The sequence below is a fragment of the Polistes fuscatus genome, unplaced genomic scaffold, assembly GCF_010416935.1.
Source record: "Polistes fuscatus isolate 324 unplaced genomic scaffold, CU_Pfus_HIC Scaffold2, whole genome shotgun sequence".
NCBI lineage: Eukaryota > Metazoa > Arthropoda > Insecta > Hymenoptera > Vespidae > Polistes > Polistes fuscatus.
The window spans coordinates 8,933,176-8,956,880 of NW_025113096.1; the positions used below are offsets into that span (position 1 = coordinate 8,933,176).

At 36.7% G+C, this 23,705-nt stretch overlaps 1 protein-coding gene and 1 long non-coding RNA gene across 6 annotated transcripts in view; both read left to right on the plus strand.

Moving 5' to 3' along the window:
* Nucleotides 1-5,909: 5,909 nt before the first annotated feature.
* Nucleotides 5,910-19,914, plus strand: LOC122516528. The gene is made up of 2 exons (XR_006303588.1): nt 5,910-7,047; nt 19,722-19,914. It is a non-coding gene; the product is annotated as an uncharacterized LOC122516528 (long non-coding RNA).
* Nucleotides 19,915-20,207: 293 nt separating this feature from the next.
* LOC122516527 (nephrin-like) overlaps nt 20,208-23,705 on the plus strand; it is a 243,052-nt gene continuing 239,554 nt past the window's right edge. For all 5 annotated transcript variants that reach the window (XM_043634395.1, XM_043634397.1, XM_043634396.1 and 2 more), the window contains exon 1: nt 20,208-20,409. In XM_043634395.1, coding sequence (XP_043490330.1) covers nt 20,310-20,409 — 100 coding nt within the window. In that variant the 5' untranslated portion in view covers nt 20,208-20,309. The remainder of the gene's footprint in view (nt 20,410-23,705) is intronic.

The window sequence follows — 23,705 nt, forward strand, 5'->3', positions numbered from 1 at the left end:
CCGCTAGCCCTTCCGGTGGACCGCGAGCTTTGGCATACCCTTTTAAAGCATCACCGAATTTCATTTGGCGCTCGGCACCAGCTGATTAAATGCTTCTACCGGAGATGTAAATTCTCGCCCGCGGGATAAATGAAACGCGCGTCGGAAGTACTATCCGTTACTATTCTGCCTCATCCCTTTGACTTTTCGTCTTCGAAGCCGTACAAACTCGCCCGATCTCGCATCGTTGATATCATCCTCTTTTTTTTCTTTTTTTCTTTTTAATTCTTCTCTTTATATATTTTTTTTTCAATTCAACATTGCGCTCTGAAATGCGAACATTTTCCAAAGGCAAAGATTGTTAATATTCGTTGAGATCTCTTTTCCCATATTGCATACATCTTGAATCTACGCATTTACAAGATATTTTAACGAAATCGTTCGTGAAGAAACAAAATTGTTCGATAAATCTATTAGGTTTTTACCTACGTTAGTCACGTGCTTGGGTTCTTTTTAATTCTAAGATAAACTCTCTTTTATATTAGAAAGAGACTACTTTACGCCTTGACACCACTTATTAGCACGCGAGCACGAGCTAAATCGTTTTCCTAGAAAACAATTACTGTCAACACTTGTAATAATAGTGATTATTTGTTAATGGTGAAACAAAAAGATGAAAAAAATGAAATCTTCTAATTCTGCTTTCGGGAACTTCATTTTATCTTTTTTCCTATAATTATCCTCGCAAGCATTCACAGATAAATATACACGCACACGCATGCACACGACACACATAGAAGTGTGTATCACTTTTGTTCACTTTTTTTCTTTCTTCTACTTGCCGTCCAGTTAATAAAAACCACAGCCCTAGGGTAAAGATTAAATCGCGGACGAAATTCTCTTTCTCTCTTTGTTCTCCTTCACGCAGAGAGTTTGCTATCTTTCATCCCTGGAGGCGCGAGGCCTTCGTCTACTACGAGGATAACTTTTACCCGATGATTTTGTTGTTGAAAGCGTTAATCTCGTCCATTGGTTCGGAAGATAGAAAAATGAAGAAAGAGATAGAAATCGGGAGAGAGAGAGAGAGAGAGAGAGAGAGAGAGAGTGGGAAGCGGTCGAACGAGAACGCGAAAACATAATCGCGACGTGATTGCAGGTCATGGGTAGGTGATTTAGACACCAGCGATCTGTCTACGAGGAAGATCAGAAGTGTCGATGACGCCTCGGTTGCACTCGAATCAAGGATACGAAGGGAGCTGCACTAACACGAGAGTAGGACTGGTTCGCTCGTAAGGGAAGCGTATATCTATTGAAACCTCTTCATCGTCACGCATATACACACACATAAACGTGGCGTATGGATTTGCAAGAGCAATGGTAGGGGTAACTGTAGCGAGCGAAAATTCGTTGGTAAATATGCACGCCCACCTTTTCGATTCTCCTCGTCTCTACACACCTATCTCTACTACCTTCCCCTTCTACCCTTATTCTTCTCTACCCTCCTCTTCCTCGTTGTAAACCCTCGATTCACGTTCGATCCCAGCTTCACGATAAAATAACAGAATAATCCCCGAGTATATCGACGTTGCTTCGCCACCGCCGCTGGCACATTCAATTCTACGGAATCTCGTATCATCTGATATACACTTAATCCCTAGAGTGAAACAGTGACTACGCCACCAATTCCGTCGAGGGAGAAACCCGACCGACTTGCCTGCGAAAGCGAATCTGCTTTTGCTGAGCGGGCGCGTTCATGCAAGAAAGAGAAAGAGAGAAAGAGAAAGGGTGTAAGAACGAAAGAGATGGAACAGATGATGGAAATGAAGAGCGAAAGAGAAAGAGAAAGAGAGAGAAAGAGAGAGAGAGAGAGAAGGGGGAGAAGGTCGAGGAGTCAGGAGTCGGTGAATGAGGAAGAGGAAGGACAAACGGAGAGGCGGGCTTGGAAAACGGGAATGAAGATAGCAAGAGAGAGAGAGAGTAAGAGAGAGAGAGAGACAGGTCGTCCAATAACAGTCACCCTCGTATTTTCTCTCATTCGAAGTCGAAGGAAACCTATGTCGATGAAACGGAATCTCAAGCCGGTGCCGAGAACTGATATTTGCACCGACGATACTCTCCAAGACTGTTTAACGATAGTAGCGTCGGGTAAGCTAGTAGATGGTATAGGTGCATTATATCAAACGATACCAGTCATCGTCTACTTCCCCTTGACTTCAACCAATGTTAGACCATACATTGACACACTACTATGTCATTGATATACACCTGATATCACTTTTTCTTTCTTTCTTTCTTTATTTCCTTCTTATTCTTCTTTTTTTTCTCTCTCTTTCGATATGCATAGATACAACCACGATACAACATTGAATTTTCCTATTCATTTTTCCTCGTCACCAACGCAAACTTTCATGAATCACGAATTTACATGCATCGTATCCATCCATATGGTGTGTCTCGCTTTTGCAAATCAACTTCCTCTTGCGTATATGATTCTTCATAAAATTCATCGACGCTTGTTTTACGATCATGACGCCTATACAAACGCGATGAATATTTTACCTAGTCTGATCCGTCTTAAATTTTTGACATTCTCCAAGATGAACGTAATAATTTTCGTATAAATGGTAAGAAGAGATCGCGCAGAGTATAGTGTGCCTCGAAATTATCTATTAAAAATGTGTAATAAAGTGATACTACTCGAGAATAATTTTTGATCAAATTAATTATCTATCAAAGTATTAATTGTCCATATCTCATATATCCTTGTGGAAGAAATTATCTATACAATAAATTAATTACTCGAACAGTTTTTTAGTTTTGTCAGAATTTTTGGGACACCCCGTACATGTCTCATAGGAATTTCAAATGGTATCTAGCGACGACGATAATGGATCGGATATTAGCGATCGATTCGATGATGGAAAATCATGGTTGCGCGTCGTTTACGCTCTAAGAAAATTTTCGCAGGATCAACGAAAAGATGCAAGATGGATTGGTTGCATCGAGAAGCTCTCGATAGAGTGGTAAAATGATGCTCGTCACGCGAGAAAGTTTGATAAGTGTGAAAGGTTTGGTAGTTTTTTCTCTCTCTATTTCGTTCCTTCTTTTTCTATTTGTGGCGCCATTTGAGTAGGGATAAAAATCAAAAAAGAGGATTAGGATTAGATGTCAAACGTGGCATTCACAAACGATAATCTCAATCGGACGGATGGTAGTGAGCGTCTTCCGATTAGGCCAATTGTAAGGAATTAGTGCGTGCCACTTTGATTTTGATCGGCTATCGATATGGGAAGCCGTAATATTCTGTGCCTACATAGTTCGGGATCAGTTTAAGCGCCTTAAACACACAGTGTGGTGCTTGTGTATATAAGAGTATTTGAATCAATCAGTCGATTGACTACCCTGCTGAGATTCCGTAATCATTTTTCGTCGATCTATCTTCGACAGATTGATTTATTATATTCTGCTACACGAGTAGAATTCGTTTCTAGCAAAATTTGCATCTTTTTGTTAATTAAGATCGGTACAGGATCGCTAATAAAGGATGGACCGCTAATAAACTTTTGCATATTCGGCACCATTAATAAGACTCTCGAAACTATATATGTATATAACTCCATTGGTATTTTGTTTGGAGGATGCACGTTCGAAAAAAGAAAAAAGTATTACAGGTTGACCAGTATGGCGGTGACGTAAAGAAAGAGGCCAATTTAAATCACATAAGCCGCTACCGCTGCAAGACAAAACTTCTTGATTAGACACATCAATAATCATTTATCGTACGGACCGTAGAGAGAAATAAAAATCAGTCAACCGTAGGTGGTCTCTGTTCTTCCACTGTTCTTTCTTTGTCTTTCTATCCTTTTCGCATTCCGATTTGATTTTCGGTCAGTGTTCATCTCACTTGCTCTCATCCTGTTTAAAAAACAAACCGACTCATGGACTCGTGTTGCCATTGACAAGAAGATCCTGCCGTGCTGCAATCTCAACGAATAATGATCGGTCGTTCGCGAGAGAGAAAGAGAAGAAACCGAAAGGATACTTCTTACCCTTCTACTACGTGCTCGTGCCCTTGCTTCGCAGTCTGACGTGGTTCGTCTTATTATTTATGCATTTATTCAATTGTATTTGAATAATTGGCCACCCGACAGCAGGAGAAGCAAATAAACGGACTTTCGCTACGCGGCGTACGATATGATTATAGGGTAAGGGGATCCTTTGCGTATAAATCAGAGCAAACAATGCAATGCATGTTTATCAGGCGGCAAGCGTGTAGGTAAATAAGCGAGACAGCTACCTTCCACCGACGTTATCCGAGTTTCGCGATAATTAACTCCGTGTAGAGGGCTTGATGAATATCGGCATTTCGTTTTTAGATTCGATGTCAATTTAACCTAAATATTTATCAATTTATTTCTGATGATCCGTTTTTTATTATATATCATTAGCCCTTGAATACAAATGTTTTATTCATTAATATTATTTTTTATTTCCACACATTAATCTTGTTTCTTTTATTTATATCGATGTTTAATTCGAGAGTAAACAAAATTCCAATCTCGTCAATCGTACACACATACACATACATACATATTCCAAATCATTGGAATAGCTAGGATTGCACCACTCTCTCTCTCTTTGCCCTTGGTATGCATCCAAGGGTGGAGTACAATGCACTTTCATAAGACCACGATAAGGAAGCTTCGAGGCGGGTCGAGAGACGTTCGTGCATTAATGTAATGCTAGAGTTGGTGTGCAACTCTTGCGGGTACATAGAGGGAGGTGGAGAAAGGGAAAGAGAGAGAACAAGCAGCAGGCTGTAACGCGGAACTTCTCTTCGAAGAATATGAACAACCTGGCAAGCTCTTACCATCGCTACTACTGAATTAATCGAAATCGTTCTGAGGAATAAGTTATCGTGGCTACCGTGCATGCCACTTTGCCTTCCAGCTATACTCACAATCAGTACTCGTGTGTAAAAGTGAGAAAGGAGTAAAAGAGAGAATGAGTGTAAGAGTGTATAATGTTCTTAACAGAAGAGTGAGATGTTATTGGCTGATATCTTCATGACAAAAATAGCTTCTTACTAAACGCTTCGTTGATCAGCCTCTGGTCTTTTAGTATCAATCTTTTGTAATAAAAATCTTGTTGGAAAATAAAAGTGTACAAAATACAGGACGTCATATTATGTCGATCTTATGAATTAATGATTAAGCTCCTTATAAATTTTCTAAGAACATTCTCGTTAATTTGAAAAGTTATCTTAAAATTTAGATCGAAAGACAAAAATGATTTGACTTCTTATTCGAATCATTAGTTATCTCGATAACACTTATCCAATTCTGTTCTAGTGGCAGCTTTAATTTCGAAGAAGGAAATTGGTCGGCGTTGCCCGAACGAAGTGTACTCTGTTCCAATTATCAGGAACACCGTCTTATGGACCTTCGAAAATTGTACGTTTCACAATTGAAGATTTCGGAATTCGAAATCTATTATAATTTCGTTAGGCGATGAGAGTAAGAGAGGGAAGTAGGGAAGTGGTCGGTAGTTATATATATATATATATATAGGTGTCGGTCAATAAATCAAACAGGTTTCATTATTCCGAGATCGTTACGCCTCGACAGTGAGCGTGGCAAGTTGAAGAGTAGGGGCTTACCGTTCTTACAACAAGAGGAAGAAGACGCGTCGCGTGGCGCACGACGAGTGGTAGGAGAGTGTTCCCGTCCCTTTCTTACTAGGGATACATAACAGTCTTTCTCTCTCTTCTGTCCTGAAGGTATCTTTGTTGCTCCACACGTTTCTTCTCTCTCAACGACACCCGTACGACTTGTGATCCCTCCTTCTCTCCCTCTTTATCTCGTTCTCATTCTCCCTCTCTTATGTACGCACCATCCTCGGACTGGCTAGCGTACCTACGGCTCGTGCGAGTTCGGTAATGTCCGTGTGCGTTCGGGCATGTTCGCTGGGGCAGCGGCGCGCGCCTCGTGTCTCGCGAAACGTATCGTTCAGTATGCACCGTACAGTTGCCGCGTTGGGAGTGTATGATCTTCCGTGCTGCGAAAATCGGTATCGATGAACACGAATGAATTGAGATAAATAAAAATAAAAATAAAAAAATAACTTATCATTGAATGGTGCATATTCTATAGAATTAAAACGAATTGATGCGATTCGAGATAAATAAAAGCTAGTGTCGCATCGAAAGAAAGTTTCTTACTCGTATTTTTCATTCGCTTCCTTCTATTTAATCTTACTATTTTTGTGAAACGTATGTATATGATCGTTATCTTCGTTAAAAGAATATTGAAGGATACGTTAGCTTCTTGGTTGGACCCTTGAAGGGTCGCAAAGTGGTAGCGATTAGGCGGTGACGTTTTAAAGAGCTGTCACGTATTTTTTAATTATCGTACTACCTCTCCAGGGATGACGATTTTAGGCGACCAGCGTAACGCTAGATCGTAACGATCGAATCAGGGGGAGACACAGTGGAAGGAATAGCTCGCGAAGAAAAACGAAAAATAAAGAGAGTACGAGAGCGAGGAAAGAGGAGAGATAATTGTTATGGACACCAACGCGACGAACGAGCAAATTTGTATCATTCAAGGAGGCGGGAAGCTGTTGGTACAAGAAACGAACGACACGCGGCCTGGAGAAATCGATCGGCTTGAGTTTTCAACAAGTTGTAAATTGAGAAACCGCCATTTGTACGGTTCGTGAGAAGTTATGCGGTGAATAAGTGTCGCGAGTGAGTCTCGCGGTCGAGACGAGATCCGAACGTGTTCTTTTCCTTTCATTTCCAGTTATTCTCGTCTTTCGTACAATAACGAGGACACGATAAGCTTTTGATCGTGACTTTAGTAAAGAAGAATTGATCGAGTTATCAAGTGATTCACGAAAATATTCTTGGAAGCTTGATTCTTAAACATTTCGCTGAGAGATTCTCAAGTGAGTGATTCGTGCTACTGTAGAACTACTGCTTTGCTTACAAGTCGACGAGTGATTCGTGTGTGTACCATAACGTCCTTACCAGCTAACACAATTGGATTGGATTGCTTACTTGATCAGGTATTTTTTTATTGTAATAATCTATCGTTAACAATTGATTTGTAGATAAGCTAGGCAGTTTTAATAATAGTTATGAGGAATAGGAAAGATCAGTAAGAACAGTAACAAATGGACTATATGATTTATCAGCATGACTATCTTTTCTTACGATAATATAAGTTTTGTAATTATTAAGAGGCTCATGGTTCGGAAAACGTGTCATGTAGCAATAAATCGTGGCTTGCTTCCTGTTTGGATAATGAACGGGGAACCTGCTGTTACGAACGTCTGGTCTCGTTAAGGCGCATTAGAACGCGTTATAATACATCGCATTATCTCTCGAGCTTAATGATCCGTGCTTGGTTATATTGAAATAGAATGAATATACTAAACCATACCTACTTTCACAGGAATGATTTCTCAATATGTTTACAAATATTGATATTGATTTGTTAACCAGTCTCGATATTTCGATGCTAGCCGTTATGTTTCTGAAGTGAATACAACTCGTTGATGTTACAATGAGATTTTGAATAAAAAAAAGCCGATAACCCTTTCTCTCTCTTTAGTGCGAAAACGAGCAACGCGATTGGTTCGTTTGACGTATGACACGATAAGCGTGACTCGAATTTTCGCGCTTCGCTAGCTAACCCAGGTCCTCTGTAGAGAAAAAAAGTAAAAAAATATATATATATATAAAAAAAGAAATATTTGCCGGCTCGTTAGTCTTCATTATCATCGAGTCATTAGGTTCTAACCGCAAGTATATGTATACATACGCCTTTTATAAAACCACGAACATCGTTGGTCGAGTCGAGATAATTGAAGCGTCACCGATCCTCGGGGTGCGCAAAATTCGCATCGTTTCGATGTTAATCAGCGGCGCGAAAATGTTTACATCGAAAATGTTTGAGTGTGTGTGTGTGTGTGTAGTAATTCAATAATAAACTTCTCTTGCGCGTATAATATATATACATACGTACATATATAATATTAACGTGAATTATGCGACTCCGTTTGTTCTGTCCGTTTCTTTAGATATAAAAATATAGACTCATAGAATTGAGTTACAAGAAAATTATAAGTATTACTTTCGGACGTGTTTTTCTTTTTCTTTTTTTTATGATGCTCTTATGTATGTATGCGTGTATATATATGTTGACGAAAAAATTATAATTATTATGTATTCTTGAAAGAAGTCGGTCGACGCCAGTTTGTAGCTTATGAAACTTGTACTTTCCTAAGGATCGGCTAAAGTCCTTTAAGATTCAGAGTGGCATGAACTTCCGCCGCTGAATTTTGATTACTTTATTATTTGTTTAACAGCGGAGAGAGATGGGAAGAGAGAGAGAGAGAAAGAGAGAGAAAGGGAAAAAGGATAAAAAAATAATATGTTGGTTTCGTTATACATAGATACATTTTCCCTATGGGAGAAAAACGTCTTTTTCTCGTGGCACAAATTTCTTACATTTATAACTAAATTATTTCGAGACGAACGTGCAAAAGCGAGAGAAAGAGAGATAGATAGGTAGGTTGATAAAGAAAAGAGATTGCGCGAAAAAGTCGTTGAATTATTCGTGTTCAGAAGGTTGTAGTTGGTATCCAGATGAACCTGAGACTTGGAATAGCGGATTAACGTTGAGGGAAAGTTTCCATGTTCTAAGTGATTTTGGGTTACAACTTCCAAGGTCCCGGATCCAGCAATTTTCATTGATGTCAGCCAGTTTTGTACGACAAAGCGCTTCCCGTCGACGTAACACGAACCGTTCGGTCATTACTAATGAGATACTAATGAGGTACAAGGATAGCTTTTTGGGACACATCATCATTTTATTAATAGATAATAATAAAAATAATAATCGAGGTTAACAAATTTTGATGAGATATATTAGATGAAAGAAAATCCTTTCTTTTCTCTTCTTATTGATTTTCTCTAGCTTAATTGGATTGAATATTTTTTTACACGCATACATTCTTGAACACATGCATGTATCTATTATGTATGCATAGGGTCGATATATCTAGAGACGTGCAAAGATCGATGCTAAACTCGCATTCGAAGAATAATTTTCTTTTTAAATAGCTGAACCAATTTACGGCGAACAAATGTATCGTTAATATATTTGAAGCTCTCCGAGAGCGATTTAGTAATAGGATTCTCTCTTGGAAGATCGGACCGTTTGTTAGGAGAAGCCGACTTCAAAGAGTAATTCTACGAAGCGAACAGGGGTTTGGGGCCATACGAAACTCGTTCAAGAAGATGACTACTCACGCGATGTGTTTTCGGATATATAGTATAGGATAATTCCTATGGTCAAGATCGCGTTTTAACAATCTAAATTAACCTCTTGTCACTCTTTAGCCAGTTATTTTCTTGAATTTCGAGGACCCGAGAATGCTCGTTTCAAACGTCTAGGAAGAATCAGGTAAACAATTTTAGGACGTTTTGGGTACGAGTAAGTAGTCCGTTTATTTTTTTTAAATAAATATTAGCTTATCTAAATTAAGAAAATTTGTTGACACAAAGTAAACTTTTCCTCCAAGAATTTTTTGATTATTTTTTAAAACGAAGACATTATTTTCGTTCAGTTATTTTCTATAATTCTTTAACTTGCGCGATGATAGGAACAACTATGAAAGTTATGTTGGAGTATTTCGTGCGTTAGTAAATAGTCTTTTTTATTTATTTTTGTATTTTTTTGGATAAGTGTTGGTATATTTAATTGTAAGTGAGAAGAATTTTTTGATGCAAGATTACAATATTATGGTGTTTTGAATGCGAATAAATAGGATTTTTTGTTTATAGTAATTGGTATAATATTTAAGTAATAAAAATTTTTGGACATGTGTGTGTGTCGCATATTTCTCCGAAAAGAATATTTTAATTTTCTTTAAAAGGAGAAAGAGACATCTTATATAACGCTATTGAAAACAACGTGATGCAACGGAATATTGAGTTTCAAATTACTGCTATAGAAGCATAGAAATATTTTATTAATATAAATCATCGATTATAACATTCTATAAGGATCTCGTTCTTCATCTATATTATCTTTTTCCTCTTTCTCCTTATTCTTCTTCTTTTTTGACTTTTTCCTTGATTACTTTTTCTTTTTTTTTTGTTTACTATTGCATCTCGCTGTAACGAGAAGGAAGAGAAGGAAGTAGAGGGGGAGATGGAGCTTTTTAATAATTTATCGAGCAAATGGAATGTGTAATACCTCAAGCAGCTACTTTTAAATGAGAATCGAGAGAAATACTCTACTTAACGTAGGACTTGAAATTAATTATATCCGAGTACGTTGATTTTGTAACATTGTATTCTCTCTGTCTTTCTCTTTCTCTTTCCATTTCTTGCAACAAACAAAATAATACTTACTGTATCTAAATAATATTCTGAGTAAGCTTGCATTTGCGTGCAACAAAGTAGATATATAATGCATTAGCATATATACCAAGTATCCCCAGTTTTATCCGCGTAACTATGTCAACATATTTTACGAGTTAAAATAAAGGAAAAAATGTTTAGCTATCATAGCTTCAAAAATGATTCGTTAAAAAGTTATAACAAAAATATTAAATAATAATAAACACTTTCCGTTCGGAATTGTATCAAAGACAAATTAATCATATTTATCTGTGTTAATTTCATTTCAAAACATTACCCTTAGAAATACACAACTGATATCCATTCGAAATTGAATTGATTACATTTAAAATTTTTGCTTGATTTCCTTTCAGACTAAATTAATTTATTAATATTTAATATTTTTTTCCCTACTTTTTAAGAAAATATTTTTTTGCTCCTATCTATATGATATTCTTTAACTTTTACTTATAGAATAGAAAAGAATGTGGATTATTTTATACGAAACACACATACACATATATCGATATATCTCTGTATTACAAGTCGTATAATGATGTGACATTTGCATTTGAAAAAAATGATTTTTTACTATTAAGACAATATTCTCTCTCTCTCTCTCTCTCTCTCTCTCTCTATCGTTTTATGTTGCCTGTTACTAAGGAAAAGAAAGTCTAGGTAAAAGCTGGCACTGGAAAGAATTGAATGGATCTGTTTCCAAGGAATAACAATCGGTATATTACCTAGAAACGTTCCTTTGAAGGCACTTTCGTAAAAATCTTGGCGTGTCTCTTGGAAAGCTATTTTCAAAGCTATAGGTACATTCGGTTTATCATCATCGATTTTGCATTTTTCTCTCTATCTTTCTATCTCTCTCTCTCTCCCTCTCTCTCTCTCTCCCTCTCTCTCCCTCTTTCTTTCTTTCTCTCTCTCTCTCTCTCTCTTGTTCTTTCTTTCTCTCTCTCTCTCTCTCTCTCTTGTTCTTTCTTTCATTCTCTATTTTATCTTTATCTTTCATTCAGTCAGAATCTAGAAAATATCTACATTACTTTGCTTAAAACCTTTCTCCGATAGCCTCATCGTTGAATCTCATCATTCTCTTTTCCCTATCTTTCTTTTTCTTTCTCTTTCTTTTTTATCTATTTTTTACTGTTTCCCTTTTACGAGATAAGTACTACCACTTTAAACGATAGAATAAATCAGTTTAGTATTTGACTCGTTATATTATATTTATTTGTAATCGTTTGTAAGCCTTCCGCGATTGAAGACATTATTATTGATAACAAGCCCATTTTTGTCGATTAATAATTAAAGGCTATACATAGAAGAACGAGGTAACCGATCGATTTTCCCTAGAACAGATATTGGTTGTCATAACACCCGTTAGATCGTTCGAAACATGATGCTCTTGATACTGTTGGCCATCATCAAGTAGCGGAGTAATCGAGTACATATACATTTGCCTCTACAGATAATCGATACTGGTGTACTCTTGATCGATCTAGAGGAATTTAGTAAGTGTTCTCGAAAAAAGTGTTTCAAACGATAGGAAGATTTTAATTGAGCATCTGATATACTTAGAATCTGTTTTTTCTCATTTATAATTTAAAAAGATCATCTATGATAAGGGGCTTTTCCCAATAAGTCTAACCGAAGCTTTTTTTATTTATTTATATATAATGAACTTATTCAAATAAAACAATTTAAAAATATCCTTATTATACAATTAAATAAGCTGCTCACACAGGCTAAATCGATTACTTCCATTTAACAAATTTTTTTTATATTTTAGAGTCAAAGCTCCTAATTGATGTCTTAATTTTTATATTTGAAATAAATTTGTATAATAAATAGAATTTTTTCTATACATTAAGTTGTTTGTCGTTTAAGTTATATTGCGTTTTACTGATCATACTATATGTTTCATTACAAATATTTTCAATTAGTTACAATTTGAACGAATTATGCAGAACACTCATTAACCCATATTATGATACTAATATTAGCGTTAAATTATAGAAAAGATTATTTCAAAGTAGTCGTGCGTAAATCGTTCGGTTTTAATTTTAATCGTTTAGAAACATTTCACGTCCCAATTAAATTCTCTTATTGTCGATCTCTTGTATTGCTGATGTGTATATGACGTTCATGGGTATAACGAGAGGAGAGAGAGGGAGAGAGAGAAAGAAAGAGAGGGAGAGAGTGAGAGAGGAAGAGTGAAAGGTGGGTGGGGGTATAAGTAGTACAGATCGTGTTCCGATTCAATCTCGATCATACGCGAGGACGATCAGAGGCTATAATTTCAGCATCCAATGAAGCTTCTACATCAGAAATCTCCAAGCTTAAGCACTGGATTACATTCTCAGAATTATGTCCTTAGAATCGTTCTTGAATTCTCTTCATTTCAAACATCGTCTAAGAATTTGAGTTATTTAGTAATCATCGTCGTGAAATTTCCTTAATGAAGTTATTAAATTCGTTTACGTATACATATAGATAAGTATTATGCATATTTACGTAGATATGAATTGCGCGAGTAGTACTTCATTCGATGACATCTCAATATAGGTTCATAATTTCGATTTATTTTTCGTGTACATGTGTCAGTTGAAACATGTTATTAGATAGACACGATAGCGTAAGTTTTTCTGAAAGTAGTAAATAGAAATGGTAATTTTCGACCTTTCCTCTTTAACCTTTGGTATTTCTACGCCGAACTATGCGTCGTCTCACGCGATTCATTTTCGAAAGCGTCGTTGCGAATAACTCAGCTAGGTGGGTGCGTTACAAAAAGAGATAGAGATAGAGATAGAAGAAGAGGAAGAGGAAGAGGAAGAGGAAGAGAGAAAGAGAGAGAAAAAGAGAGAGAGCCACACGATCGCGGATTCAATGTATAACGTCAGCAATCGAGACAGTGATCGAGAGTTCCATCGGCAACGGGTTTGGAATTGCCGATGGAACCGAATACGAGTCGGTGAATGCGAGAAAGGAGAATCAGCAGAATAGAATTCAATGTGGGAGAAGGGTGGATGACAGGGGTGGTAACGTGGAGCACCGATGGAATGGTGGAGTCGTAGAGAAAGAAAGAGAGAGAAAGGGAGAGGAAGAAAGAGAGGACAGGGTGGACGCGTTGGGTACGTCCATGATGGAGGAAAACGGAGGACGAAGGAGGGTGACAAAAATGAATGGCAGAGCCAGGAGTTCCAGCTTTAATGTTCCTTGCACGATGATGTCGAGCTTGAAATGTTTTGCGCAACGGGAAAGATGCTTCCAAGGAAGGACTGATTCCTAGTGCTTTACCTTCATCTTTTCTTATATATTTATATATACAATATATAATATATATATATATATATATTGTATAACAATACAATATATAATGTATGTATGTCTCTTTCTATTTCTATTTCGGTTTTGTTCTTTTTCTATTTCTATCTTTTCTCTATATACGTAGGTATTATATGCACATATGTATTGTAAGATATGATTTACCGGGGAATTGCTTCGGAGAATCGTATTTCACCGTCGATCGTCCAAAGAGAGAGCTCTGTTTCTTGAAAATATCTATCCAAGAAGACGAAGACGAAGACGACGACTACGAATACGAAGAAAAAGACGAAGAGGACGAATAGAAGTTGCTTCGAGCAAGTATGCGTCTGCCATAAATCGATAAAAATTATTATTAGACCATACACGAGAACTATACCTCACGAAATTGGCCATTTTATCGGTTTCTCTTGATTCTTTTCTTATCCTTCTAATATTATCAATCGTATTATCCTTTTAATCAAGAACATCTTATTTCACCATGGACGATTACTTCAATTAGGTTTCGAGATTTTATTTGATATATTATATAAATCATGTAATTAACGTCAAAAGTATAGGAAATCGAATATTAGAACGATATTGTATCGAAGAGTAGGCTGATCCTAGATTGTTGATACTCTTAAAGAAATCAATCAAATAAAGAGGCTTCTGTCGTCAACATTGAGAAGGATAGGGTGCGCGCGCGCCTGCCTTTGTTTGTGTTTGTGAGAGAGAGAAAGAGAGACAGAGAATGGAAAAATGAGTTTGAAAATTCCATCAAGGATACTAGCGTGACCACGATCGTGCGATGTCAGGATCGCTAGGAAATGTAATAGCTGGGCAGGCACTTGTATTTGATATAGGAGCATTTGACGTTGACAAAGGGTTGTATTCGATAAAGCTAAGGAGTCGCCGATAAAACTATCCAATTTGTCAATTTTTCAATACTCTTAGATGCCAGAACGGAAAGGCGAAATATCGTGCGTGTTATATGTTCTTGCCCTCTTCCTCTTTTCCCTTCTTTTCTCTTTATTTCTCTTTCAATATATATCAGCCTTATCACTGTGAAACGTTCCAAATCAACAGTATTACGCATTGTGTAACAGTATCCGTGTAAATAGGATACACGAATTGTTAAATAATTTTGTAAAAAGCTTGTTTTATGTATTTTGACACTTTCATTCCAGTTCTCGTTTGATACTATTAATTCTATCCATGCACCTACTCATTTATTTACTTTGTTGGATAATACGCAAGACTGGAGTTAGTTTTCTAATGTGATCGTCCTTTGATTACTGTTCGCATCAAGAACTTATATCCATAGACGTTCGAGCATGTACTTAGAACCCATAACGAAGTTCTCTTTGATCCGTTCCCTTGGAACGAACCCCTATGGTGGCTCTGTATATTAGACAGTAAATTCGATATAGGCTCGCTAAGTTTTCGCCGACATGAAACTAGGTCATTGTTTTGCAACAAGGGGTATTTTTTTCTTTTCTTTCATTTTTCTTTTCGAAAGATCACTCGATACGGACTTGTGAAAAAATATCTATGCAAACTTGGCACCCGCATCTTTCTCGACTTTCACCTTTTTCTTAACGCGCCGCGTTGCAAGCTTATCGAACACGATACAGAAGATATATTTTTCAAAGTATTCAATGAAAACATTCATGTATTCTTCCCTATATTTTTCTTTTTCGAAAAAATCACATATTATCTAATGTAAAAATACTATTATACTTAGATAGGTAGGTATATATGTATATTTGTGAAGTAGATACTTTCGGAATGAACACTTTGCGTTAGGACGCTATGTTAGGGCTTACTTGTTTGTTAGCTCGATCAAGTTCCAGAAGGTCCATTCCTTCCTAAGTGGCATGTCAGTAAAGTTCGATGGAAACTCGATGTGAGCTCACGCACGGTACTTGAGAATTAATCCTTTCTAGACGTTGGGTATCACAGATAGGAATTAGCAGAAGGATTGACGACACTGTACTATTCGGACGCGTTAACGCTCTCTCACATAGAAATAGTTTCGTGATGGAGTTGGAGATGCGCCATGTAAATATATATATACATATGTGTTTGTGTGCGTGTCTGTCTATGTATTGAAGAGTGGAGATACGGGCAGAGATAAAGTAGAGGGAGTACCGCATTATGCATCGGTACTTGCTTTGTTGGAGCGTCAGTGTCGAGCGAATAGGAACCGCTTAAATTGCATTTTAGCGCTGGAGTATCGCGGACGTTAATCGAGCTTATCGGTTTTACACTCGGCAATGTACCTACGCAATGTCGATCGGTTTTAACGTCTGTAAAAGCCGATACTAATGCGTAATGCGGGTTTCCCAACGTTCGGTCTTGTAACACACGCGTTAATACTGCTATCTACCGCTTGTAACTGCTCTCTCGGCTACTCTCTTTCTCTCTTTGTCTTTTCTCTTTCTCTCTTGGTTAGCTGCCTGGCTGGATAGCTGGCTGGTTTGTTGGTTCGTTGGTTGGTTGGTTGGTTGGTTAGTTGGATTGTTGCAGGATAGGAAGGTAGGAACGTAGAAACGTTCGCTTGGAGGATGCACGTGCGTAATGATCACGACGTAAGGACAACCCAGGGTTTTGGTATTTACCATCTAGTTCCTCTTGGTACTTACGTGAAACATCGTACCACTTGCACGGTGCTGGCACTCACGGAGCTAGGAATGTTACGTGCGACTCGTGACACGAATATAGTTGTATGGCTTATCGTTAACACCAAATGTTAGCCATCTGTTAATATTTTCTAATATTTTTGTAAATTTTACTCTAAGAATATCGTTTCTTTTAAATACTACAGAGTTAAGATTCTTAATTCTTTTTTTTTTAAATTACGTAGTATATTGTATATAGTACAGAAATCGTTTTATCGAGGAAACAAATAAATCAATATTGGCTTAGTAAATAGAACTATTGTACGATATTTTGTTTTTTATTTCGAGATACGATTTTCCATTTACAGTGTTATTAATCCTTTAACATACGACAATATATATATATCTAAAAGACATTATTTTTATCATAATCTACAAAACTATTGATTTATTATTATATAATTTTACTTAATTATTATAGTCCATTAATGTGTTATATGTTAACCATATTAAATGATATTTAGCAATGCAAATAATCCGTTCTGTTTCTAAGCTTATATAATAGTTAAGTTGTGCCAAATTAAATAGTATTGTTGGGACACGTCTAATTTCATTTCATTTCTATAATTGTGGAGTTAAAAAAAATACTTAGCAAAAAGAAATCATATATTTATTCAGTTCGGTAAATGGACTCTTATGATATCCTGTATATATAATACACATTCTAGGAATAAATATTTGCATTTCTTTTGGAAGGTTTTGGCTTCTTAGTTCTTTATTGACCCATAACTGTTACGTGATCGTGACGTTTACAAAATAGCTACGTTAGCATCCATTACGGTATCACAATAGGACGTATCCGTCGTTCCTCTTGACAGAGGTCGGATATAAGAGATAACAGAACGTATGAAAATCATCTGTGGATATTTTCGTTAGTCGTTGCGTGCTTAATGGTCCTGGATTACGAGCTTAGAAAATGGTTACGTTCGCGGTAATGCACCTTACTCTTATTTATTGTAATCGCATGCCACGGCACACACAGCTTTGGGTTATGTGTATTCCATTACTCCCTTCGCTCATGAAGCGATGCTGTGAGAATATGGAAAGTGGAAATTAATGTTCCGAAGCACGCCTTAAAACTTGCAAATTTATTATGGACGAAGATGTTATAGATTTATAGTTGTGTCTATGTGTGTTTGTATGAGTGTGTAAGTGCGTGCGTGTGCGTATGTATATGCATTATATATTGTTTAGAGTTTTTTATCGTCGTTATAAATCGTACCGATCAAGTTCGATATTTTGTCTTTGGTTTTTTCGTCTTTTCGTAGAAGAAAAACACAGTTAGGACAGATGGAAAGCGAGTGTGAGAGAAGATGGTGGCAAAAAATGAGAGAAACCTTCTGTAGGAGAGGAAGAAATAAACAGGAGGGGAGAGTAGTATAACTTTGACCGTCGATGTATCACGTTCCATGTGTCATTCTTGATATTAAATATATATATTATTTGAAAGGTAAGGAAGAATTTAACTTTCTTGCGAGAAATTTATCATTTTTATACTTTTGTTATAATTTCTCTAACATCGCGTAGTCGTGTTTTAATAAAAATCGATTCACTTCGAATAGAAAAGAAGGTAAAAAGAAAAAAATCAAGTAAGAAAAGAAAACTAAAGTAAAACAAACAAAAAGTTTAATTTCTTTATCTTACGATATGACAGGTAAAATAGTAATTTGTAAAAGGCTCAAGGGGATATCGTCTCGTGTCTTGGAAAATTGTTCAGAGTTATAATTAATTTAGGCAAAAAGTTGCAAATTAATTTTCATCTGTTACGTTAACTTTTGTGGGTGATGAGGAAACGTGAGTGAAAGAAAAAGAGAGACAAAAGTAAGAGAAAGAGAGAGAGAGAGAGAGAGAGATAAAACGGACAAGAATGTTTTGTTAAGAAAACAACTGAATGTTAAACTATGTTTGTAAAGAGCTTATTTGTCAGGTACTATGAAAATTTATCATTACGGTTAACAATTTTGTGTAGCTAAGCCGATATAGGAAGATGAGGGAAAAGCTATGGCAAGCTTTTGGCCTAGAATGCGAAAATGAGGTGTCTGCTTCGATTAAATTAACGACTGATGTTAACTCCTTATCCCAAAGGGTTTTAAATCGTCAACACATACGATCCTCGAGATTGTCGAAACGTTCTAAAGACTTTTTGTATGTGCTCGTGCACTGAAAACTGGTCTGTCCTCATCGTATGTGCTTGCTTCAGAAAAAAATATATTTTGAACTTAATGAAACAGAAAAATCATTTTTTTTTGTAAAAAGAAAATTAATCTAAATGTTGTATGTTTCTTTTTGCTTTGTTTTCGAAGTGAAACTTTTTAGGCAACGGTAACGATAAAATTTTATGAAACGACGTTAAGATAGAGGGAACATAAAGGTAGATAGGAGGAAAGAGAGAGAGAGAGAGAGAGACTAGGATAGAACCCTCAATCGATCGACAGTTGAACGAGATTATGGAAGGTTTTAGTGTTAGTTATGGGTGGTGTGTGTGTGTTTGTATCAGAATTAATTTATATACTTATTAAAATAAGAATAATACAAAGTATATTTGCTTAAGAATAACATATACTTCGAATAAACAATTTCGATTTGATATTTTATTACATACAAATTTTCAACTTAAAGTAATTACTGATTAGAAATGTTAAAACATTTTAGTTTAAACAATCGAAAATATTAATAAAGTACATTAGAATGACCGACATACTTTAAATGATGGTTAATTAATCGAAGGAAATGTATTTTGTAGACTAAAAGTGTTCAGTCATTGTTGGAACACTTAAAGGAATTTATCGCAAAGAAAAATTCGGATAGTATTCACAAATATAAAGATACCCGACAAAGGGTTTTACAAAAGATAGGGAATATTTTAGCAAAAATTTATGAGATTTGTTTTTTAGGGATTATTTTCCACATGATAATACAAGTTTAATTTTTATCACATGTGGAGGCAACGTACATCCTTTTTTTTATTCTCTTTTTTATGTTTTTCTTTTGTACAAAATTATATTTTCCCTTTTTTTATGTACAAATATTACTAACATTTGATAATAATTTTCTGTTTACGATATATCAAATACGAACCATTGAAATTGTCTGTGAACTTTCGGAAAAAATAAATAGGGTCAATATATATTTTAGATTCGAATATTTTTTTATCTAACTACACACACATACACACACGCGCGCGCATACATGCGCGCACACTCACGTGGGCGCATGCGCGCGTTATACGTAAATATAAAAATAAATATTAATATAAATAACGATGTACATATATATTCTGTCTTTAATCGTAGACATTTGGAAACGATTTTCTAACGCACTAACGATGATATTCGCAGGTTTCCGAAGGAAGAGGAGGAAAGGAAAAAAAAAGAGGGTTCGTGAACAAGGATGACAATAATGAGAAGGAAGGAGTGAAGGACCACGAGGGTGAGAAAAGAGAGTATAAGCCTAGCATTAGTGAAGGAGTGTAGTAGTCACAGGAAGTGCTTTGAAGAGAGAGAAAGAGAAAGACAGACAGAAAGACAGAAAGAAAGAAAGAGAAAGAGAGATAGAAGACTGTTGAAGAGTTGGCTGACGAAAAGTAGTGGTGGTTAGTGGTGTTGGTAGTGGTGTTGGGAAAGGGAGGGCTAGTTGAGGGGAGGGAGAAAGAAATTGGAGGGTGGTTTTGCAAAAGTGAAGGTAAAGTGAGAGGAAGAGGAAGAGGAGAGGAAAGGGTTAAAAGGAACGCGAAGAGTTATCCCTTTTTCTTTTATTCTTTCTTTCTGGTTGTACTTTAGGAGTAGAAAAAAAAGATTAAAGAAAAAGGAAAAGCAAGAAAGAAAGGAAGAAAATTCGAAAAGAGCGAAAAAATTGTGTCCAACTACGACGACGAAGACGACAACGAAGACGACGACGAGACGACGCGTTAGACCGACGACGTCGAGATGCCACGAGATGAGATGGCCGTCTCCGTCGTTTTCTCCTTTCTTCTTCTTACCCCATTCCTCGTCTCCTGTCGTGCGATGATAACCAATGAGGAGATTGGTAAGTACCCTAACGAGAACGTTTTACGTTATTGCGTTTCTCTTTCATACGATTTTCCGTTTCTTTTTTTCTTTCTCTTCTATGTTTTTCTTGTCTAGCAGTTTTTATCTTTTTCTCATCCTCGACGATTATATAGCAAGAAATGAAGATATATTTTACTGCTGCAAAATTTCAATATATCTGTATATATATATATACGTATATTTTTGTTTATGAGTTGGTATGAATATATTTATATCTGTGTTCATATAACGTTAGTAGGGATACCTAGTTACTGGAAGTACCTACGAACGAAGCGAATATAATTTTTTACCGGTTAGTTTGCATAATATTTTTTAATATCTTCGCAAACCGGTAGAGAAATAAGCCGGATGCTACGTGCGTTTCAGTTGGTATTATGGGATTATATTCGCATAGGTACATGAATATATATATATATGAGTGAATAATACATTCGAATATTCTCGAATAATGCATTCACTGTTCACACGAGTGTTAATTAATGCTTTCTGAAGAATGAAAAAAAAGAGGGTCCTATATTTTAGGGAAGATTATCTTTATAATATATATAATATTCTTATCTTTCATAACACAGCATTGGTGTTTGGTGTGCGATTGGTTGGTGAGATTGTTGGACGGTTGTATGATAAATGTTGATACCTAATCAATTCTAACTAGTTCGAAAATATAAGAGGCGTGTATGTAGTTAGAAAATCCGAAACGAATCCCGATTACCATCCGAAATGGTCCGACTGGGTCGTAAACAATCGAATAAAAAACACACGCCCGCCCATCTAGAGTTTTCAACGAGTATATATACATACATTTGTTTTCAGTCGGTTTTCACTTTGCGGCGAGCGGACGTCGCTTTGTTTGCGAGATGAAAAAGTTGATACGATGAAAAAATGTTTTTCCCCCTCTGCTCTTCGCCATCTGCGCTGCCCTACTTCCGGGACCATCTCCCACTCCAGCCCCTCTCGAATCCCACCGAACTCGAATAAAACGTGTCCGTGGAATGAACGTTTTGAACCGATACGAAGCGTGTAGCAAGTTGGTAATACGTACCTACAGTTGGCGATCCAATCAAGTCGATATTGAACTTTTTTGATTGTACAACTTTCATTGAAAGAAACTTGTTCGATTTTCAATTGATCGCGTTGGACTCTCTGCGACGACGCAACCGTTGTTTCGATCGTAGTACCAATTTGACGTTCTTGATCGAGATATTAATTTCGTTCGATTGTCCTTTTCTCGTTTAGCATATCCAATCTTTTTTCATCTTTTTTTTTCTTCTTCCTTTTTGAAAATACAGCAATCGCGAAGAAGTTGAACTTTCTGAATCGAGAGTATAAGTCAAAAAGAAAGGTATATGAAAGTTGATACAGGTAATCGAGAAAATAAGAATCGAGTGTAAAAGCTTACGAGCTCGTTTCGTACTTATGTAGGTTCGTACCTGCGTAGGTAGGGTTCCCAGAAGTTTCACGTTTCCACGAAGTTAAGAGAAGTAAACCTTTTTCTTCCTTTCGTCAAAGTTACAGTGACCTGGGAGTTAAAGCGAGTTAAAGGTACATTCGCTCTTGACCCGAGAGAGCGGTTTGTCCTAACGTCGTAGTCATCGTAGTAAGTCCTTGTGTACATGGTGGTAGTAGTAGTAGTAGTAGTATTCGTAGTTAGTGTCGTAGCCTTAGTTAGTCGTAGTAGTCGTTTACCGTGGCGGACAAATTAGTTTCACGTTGCCGAGCTCACGTAGCAATCTCTATATCTGTTAGATCTCACGAACGGTGTGGATCTTCCAAAATCTTATCAGCAACGAGCTGTATTAGATGACCTTTGACCGGACGACCGACCATATCTCTATTCTTTCGTTCCGGTGATAATTATATTCGAAGTAAACTTTACAACGGATTAATCATTTAAATTAACAAAAAGAAAAAAATACTTATTAATTTAGTTTTTTGCCGTTAGTCAATTTCAACGAAGATATTATACTATTCTATGGAATTTAATTAATCGAAAACAAGACAAACATTCCGCAGAGTCGTTATTAAAGGTAAGCTACGTGCTTGGAAGTTCGACCCTCGTCAAACAAATCTCCGCTTCTACGAGCGACTACTATGTCGTATTGGATGAACGTGTGTGTGCGCGCGTGCGCTCGTATGTATAATATAAAGTACAGGTGCACAGTGTAAACAGGTCAAATGCCTCCTATTTCTCCACCTTTTGGTATACGTGCAAGAGACGAAATTATGCCACCTTTGACGGCAACCGATGGAGTTTTTGTTCCGTCGACGTTTAAATCCCCGCGTTGCTGAGATAAATCGGTCTCCCACTCTCTCTCTTTCTCTCTCTCTTCCCCTCTCTTTCTCTTGGTAGATCGTTAATAGGAATACGCTACGACACAAATAGGAGAGAGAAAGAGACGACGTTATTGTGTCAAGACGAGGACAACTTTAGCGAATGAAAATTTTAATGGGAACTTTCGGTATTAAAATTCCGTATCGGTGATAAGCGTTTAACGAGTAAACGGGTAGTTGCATAAACTGGGGAAAAATAGTTTTAACGGATAAAAAGAGAATGAGAACGAACTGGAGAGACACGAAGAGAGAGAGAGAAGCAAGATGGAATAGAAAATGTTTGAAATGTGATTTACGATAGACAAAGTTGTATTTATTAATTTAATTAGTATCCGCGTATTTATAAAATAACTTATTGTTAGATAATAGAAAATGAATGATGAAAGATTTCGTTAGCATTGTTATAAAATCGTTTGAAAAAAAACAAAAGGGGGAAGAGATATCTACTTAGGTGGCAGCGTAACGGAGAATCACGAGAACGGGAATTAATCGCGGCAGTTCTTTAGTCTGTGGAAAACGCGCCTGGCGGATCTTAAATTAAGCTAAATTGAATCGGTTGCCGCACGTTTGCGCGTGTACGTGAACGATAAATCCATCAACCAGCGGGTAGGATAGCAGAGCTCACTCTCGTGCAAACACACACACACACTATATATATATATATATACACAAACACTATACACGTATGCGTTCTCATATATACCATGTACACAAAGACATAGAAAACGAGTGGTCGAGAGAATATAGGAAGATACGAGGTGATTTGGCTTCGATGAGGTCGCTGAATTCAGAGCTGGACGAAGAGGCAAATCCGCGAGTTTTTTGATCCCAGTTGCAGTCAGGATTTTCTGAGGGATGACCTTCGTGAATCTAATTTGCAAGTTCCTGTTATTCTTCGATTTTCCTCTATCACTTTTTCTTTCTCTCCTTTTTCTTTTTATT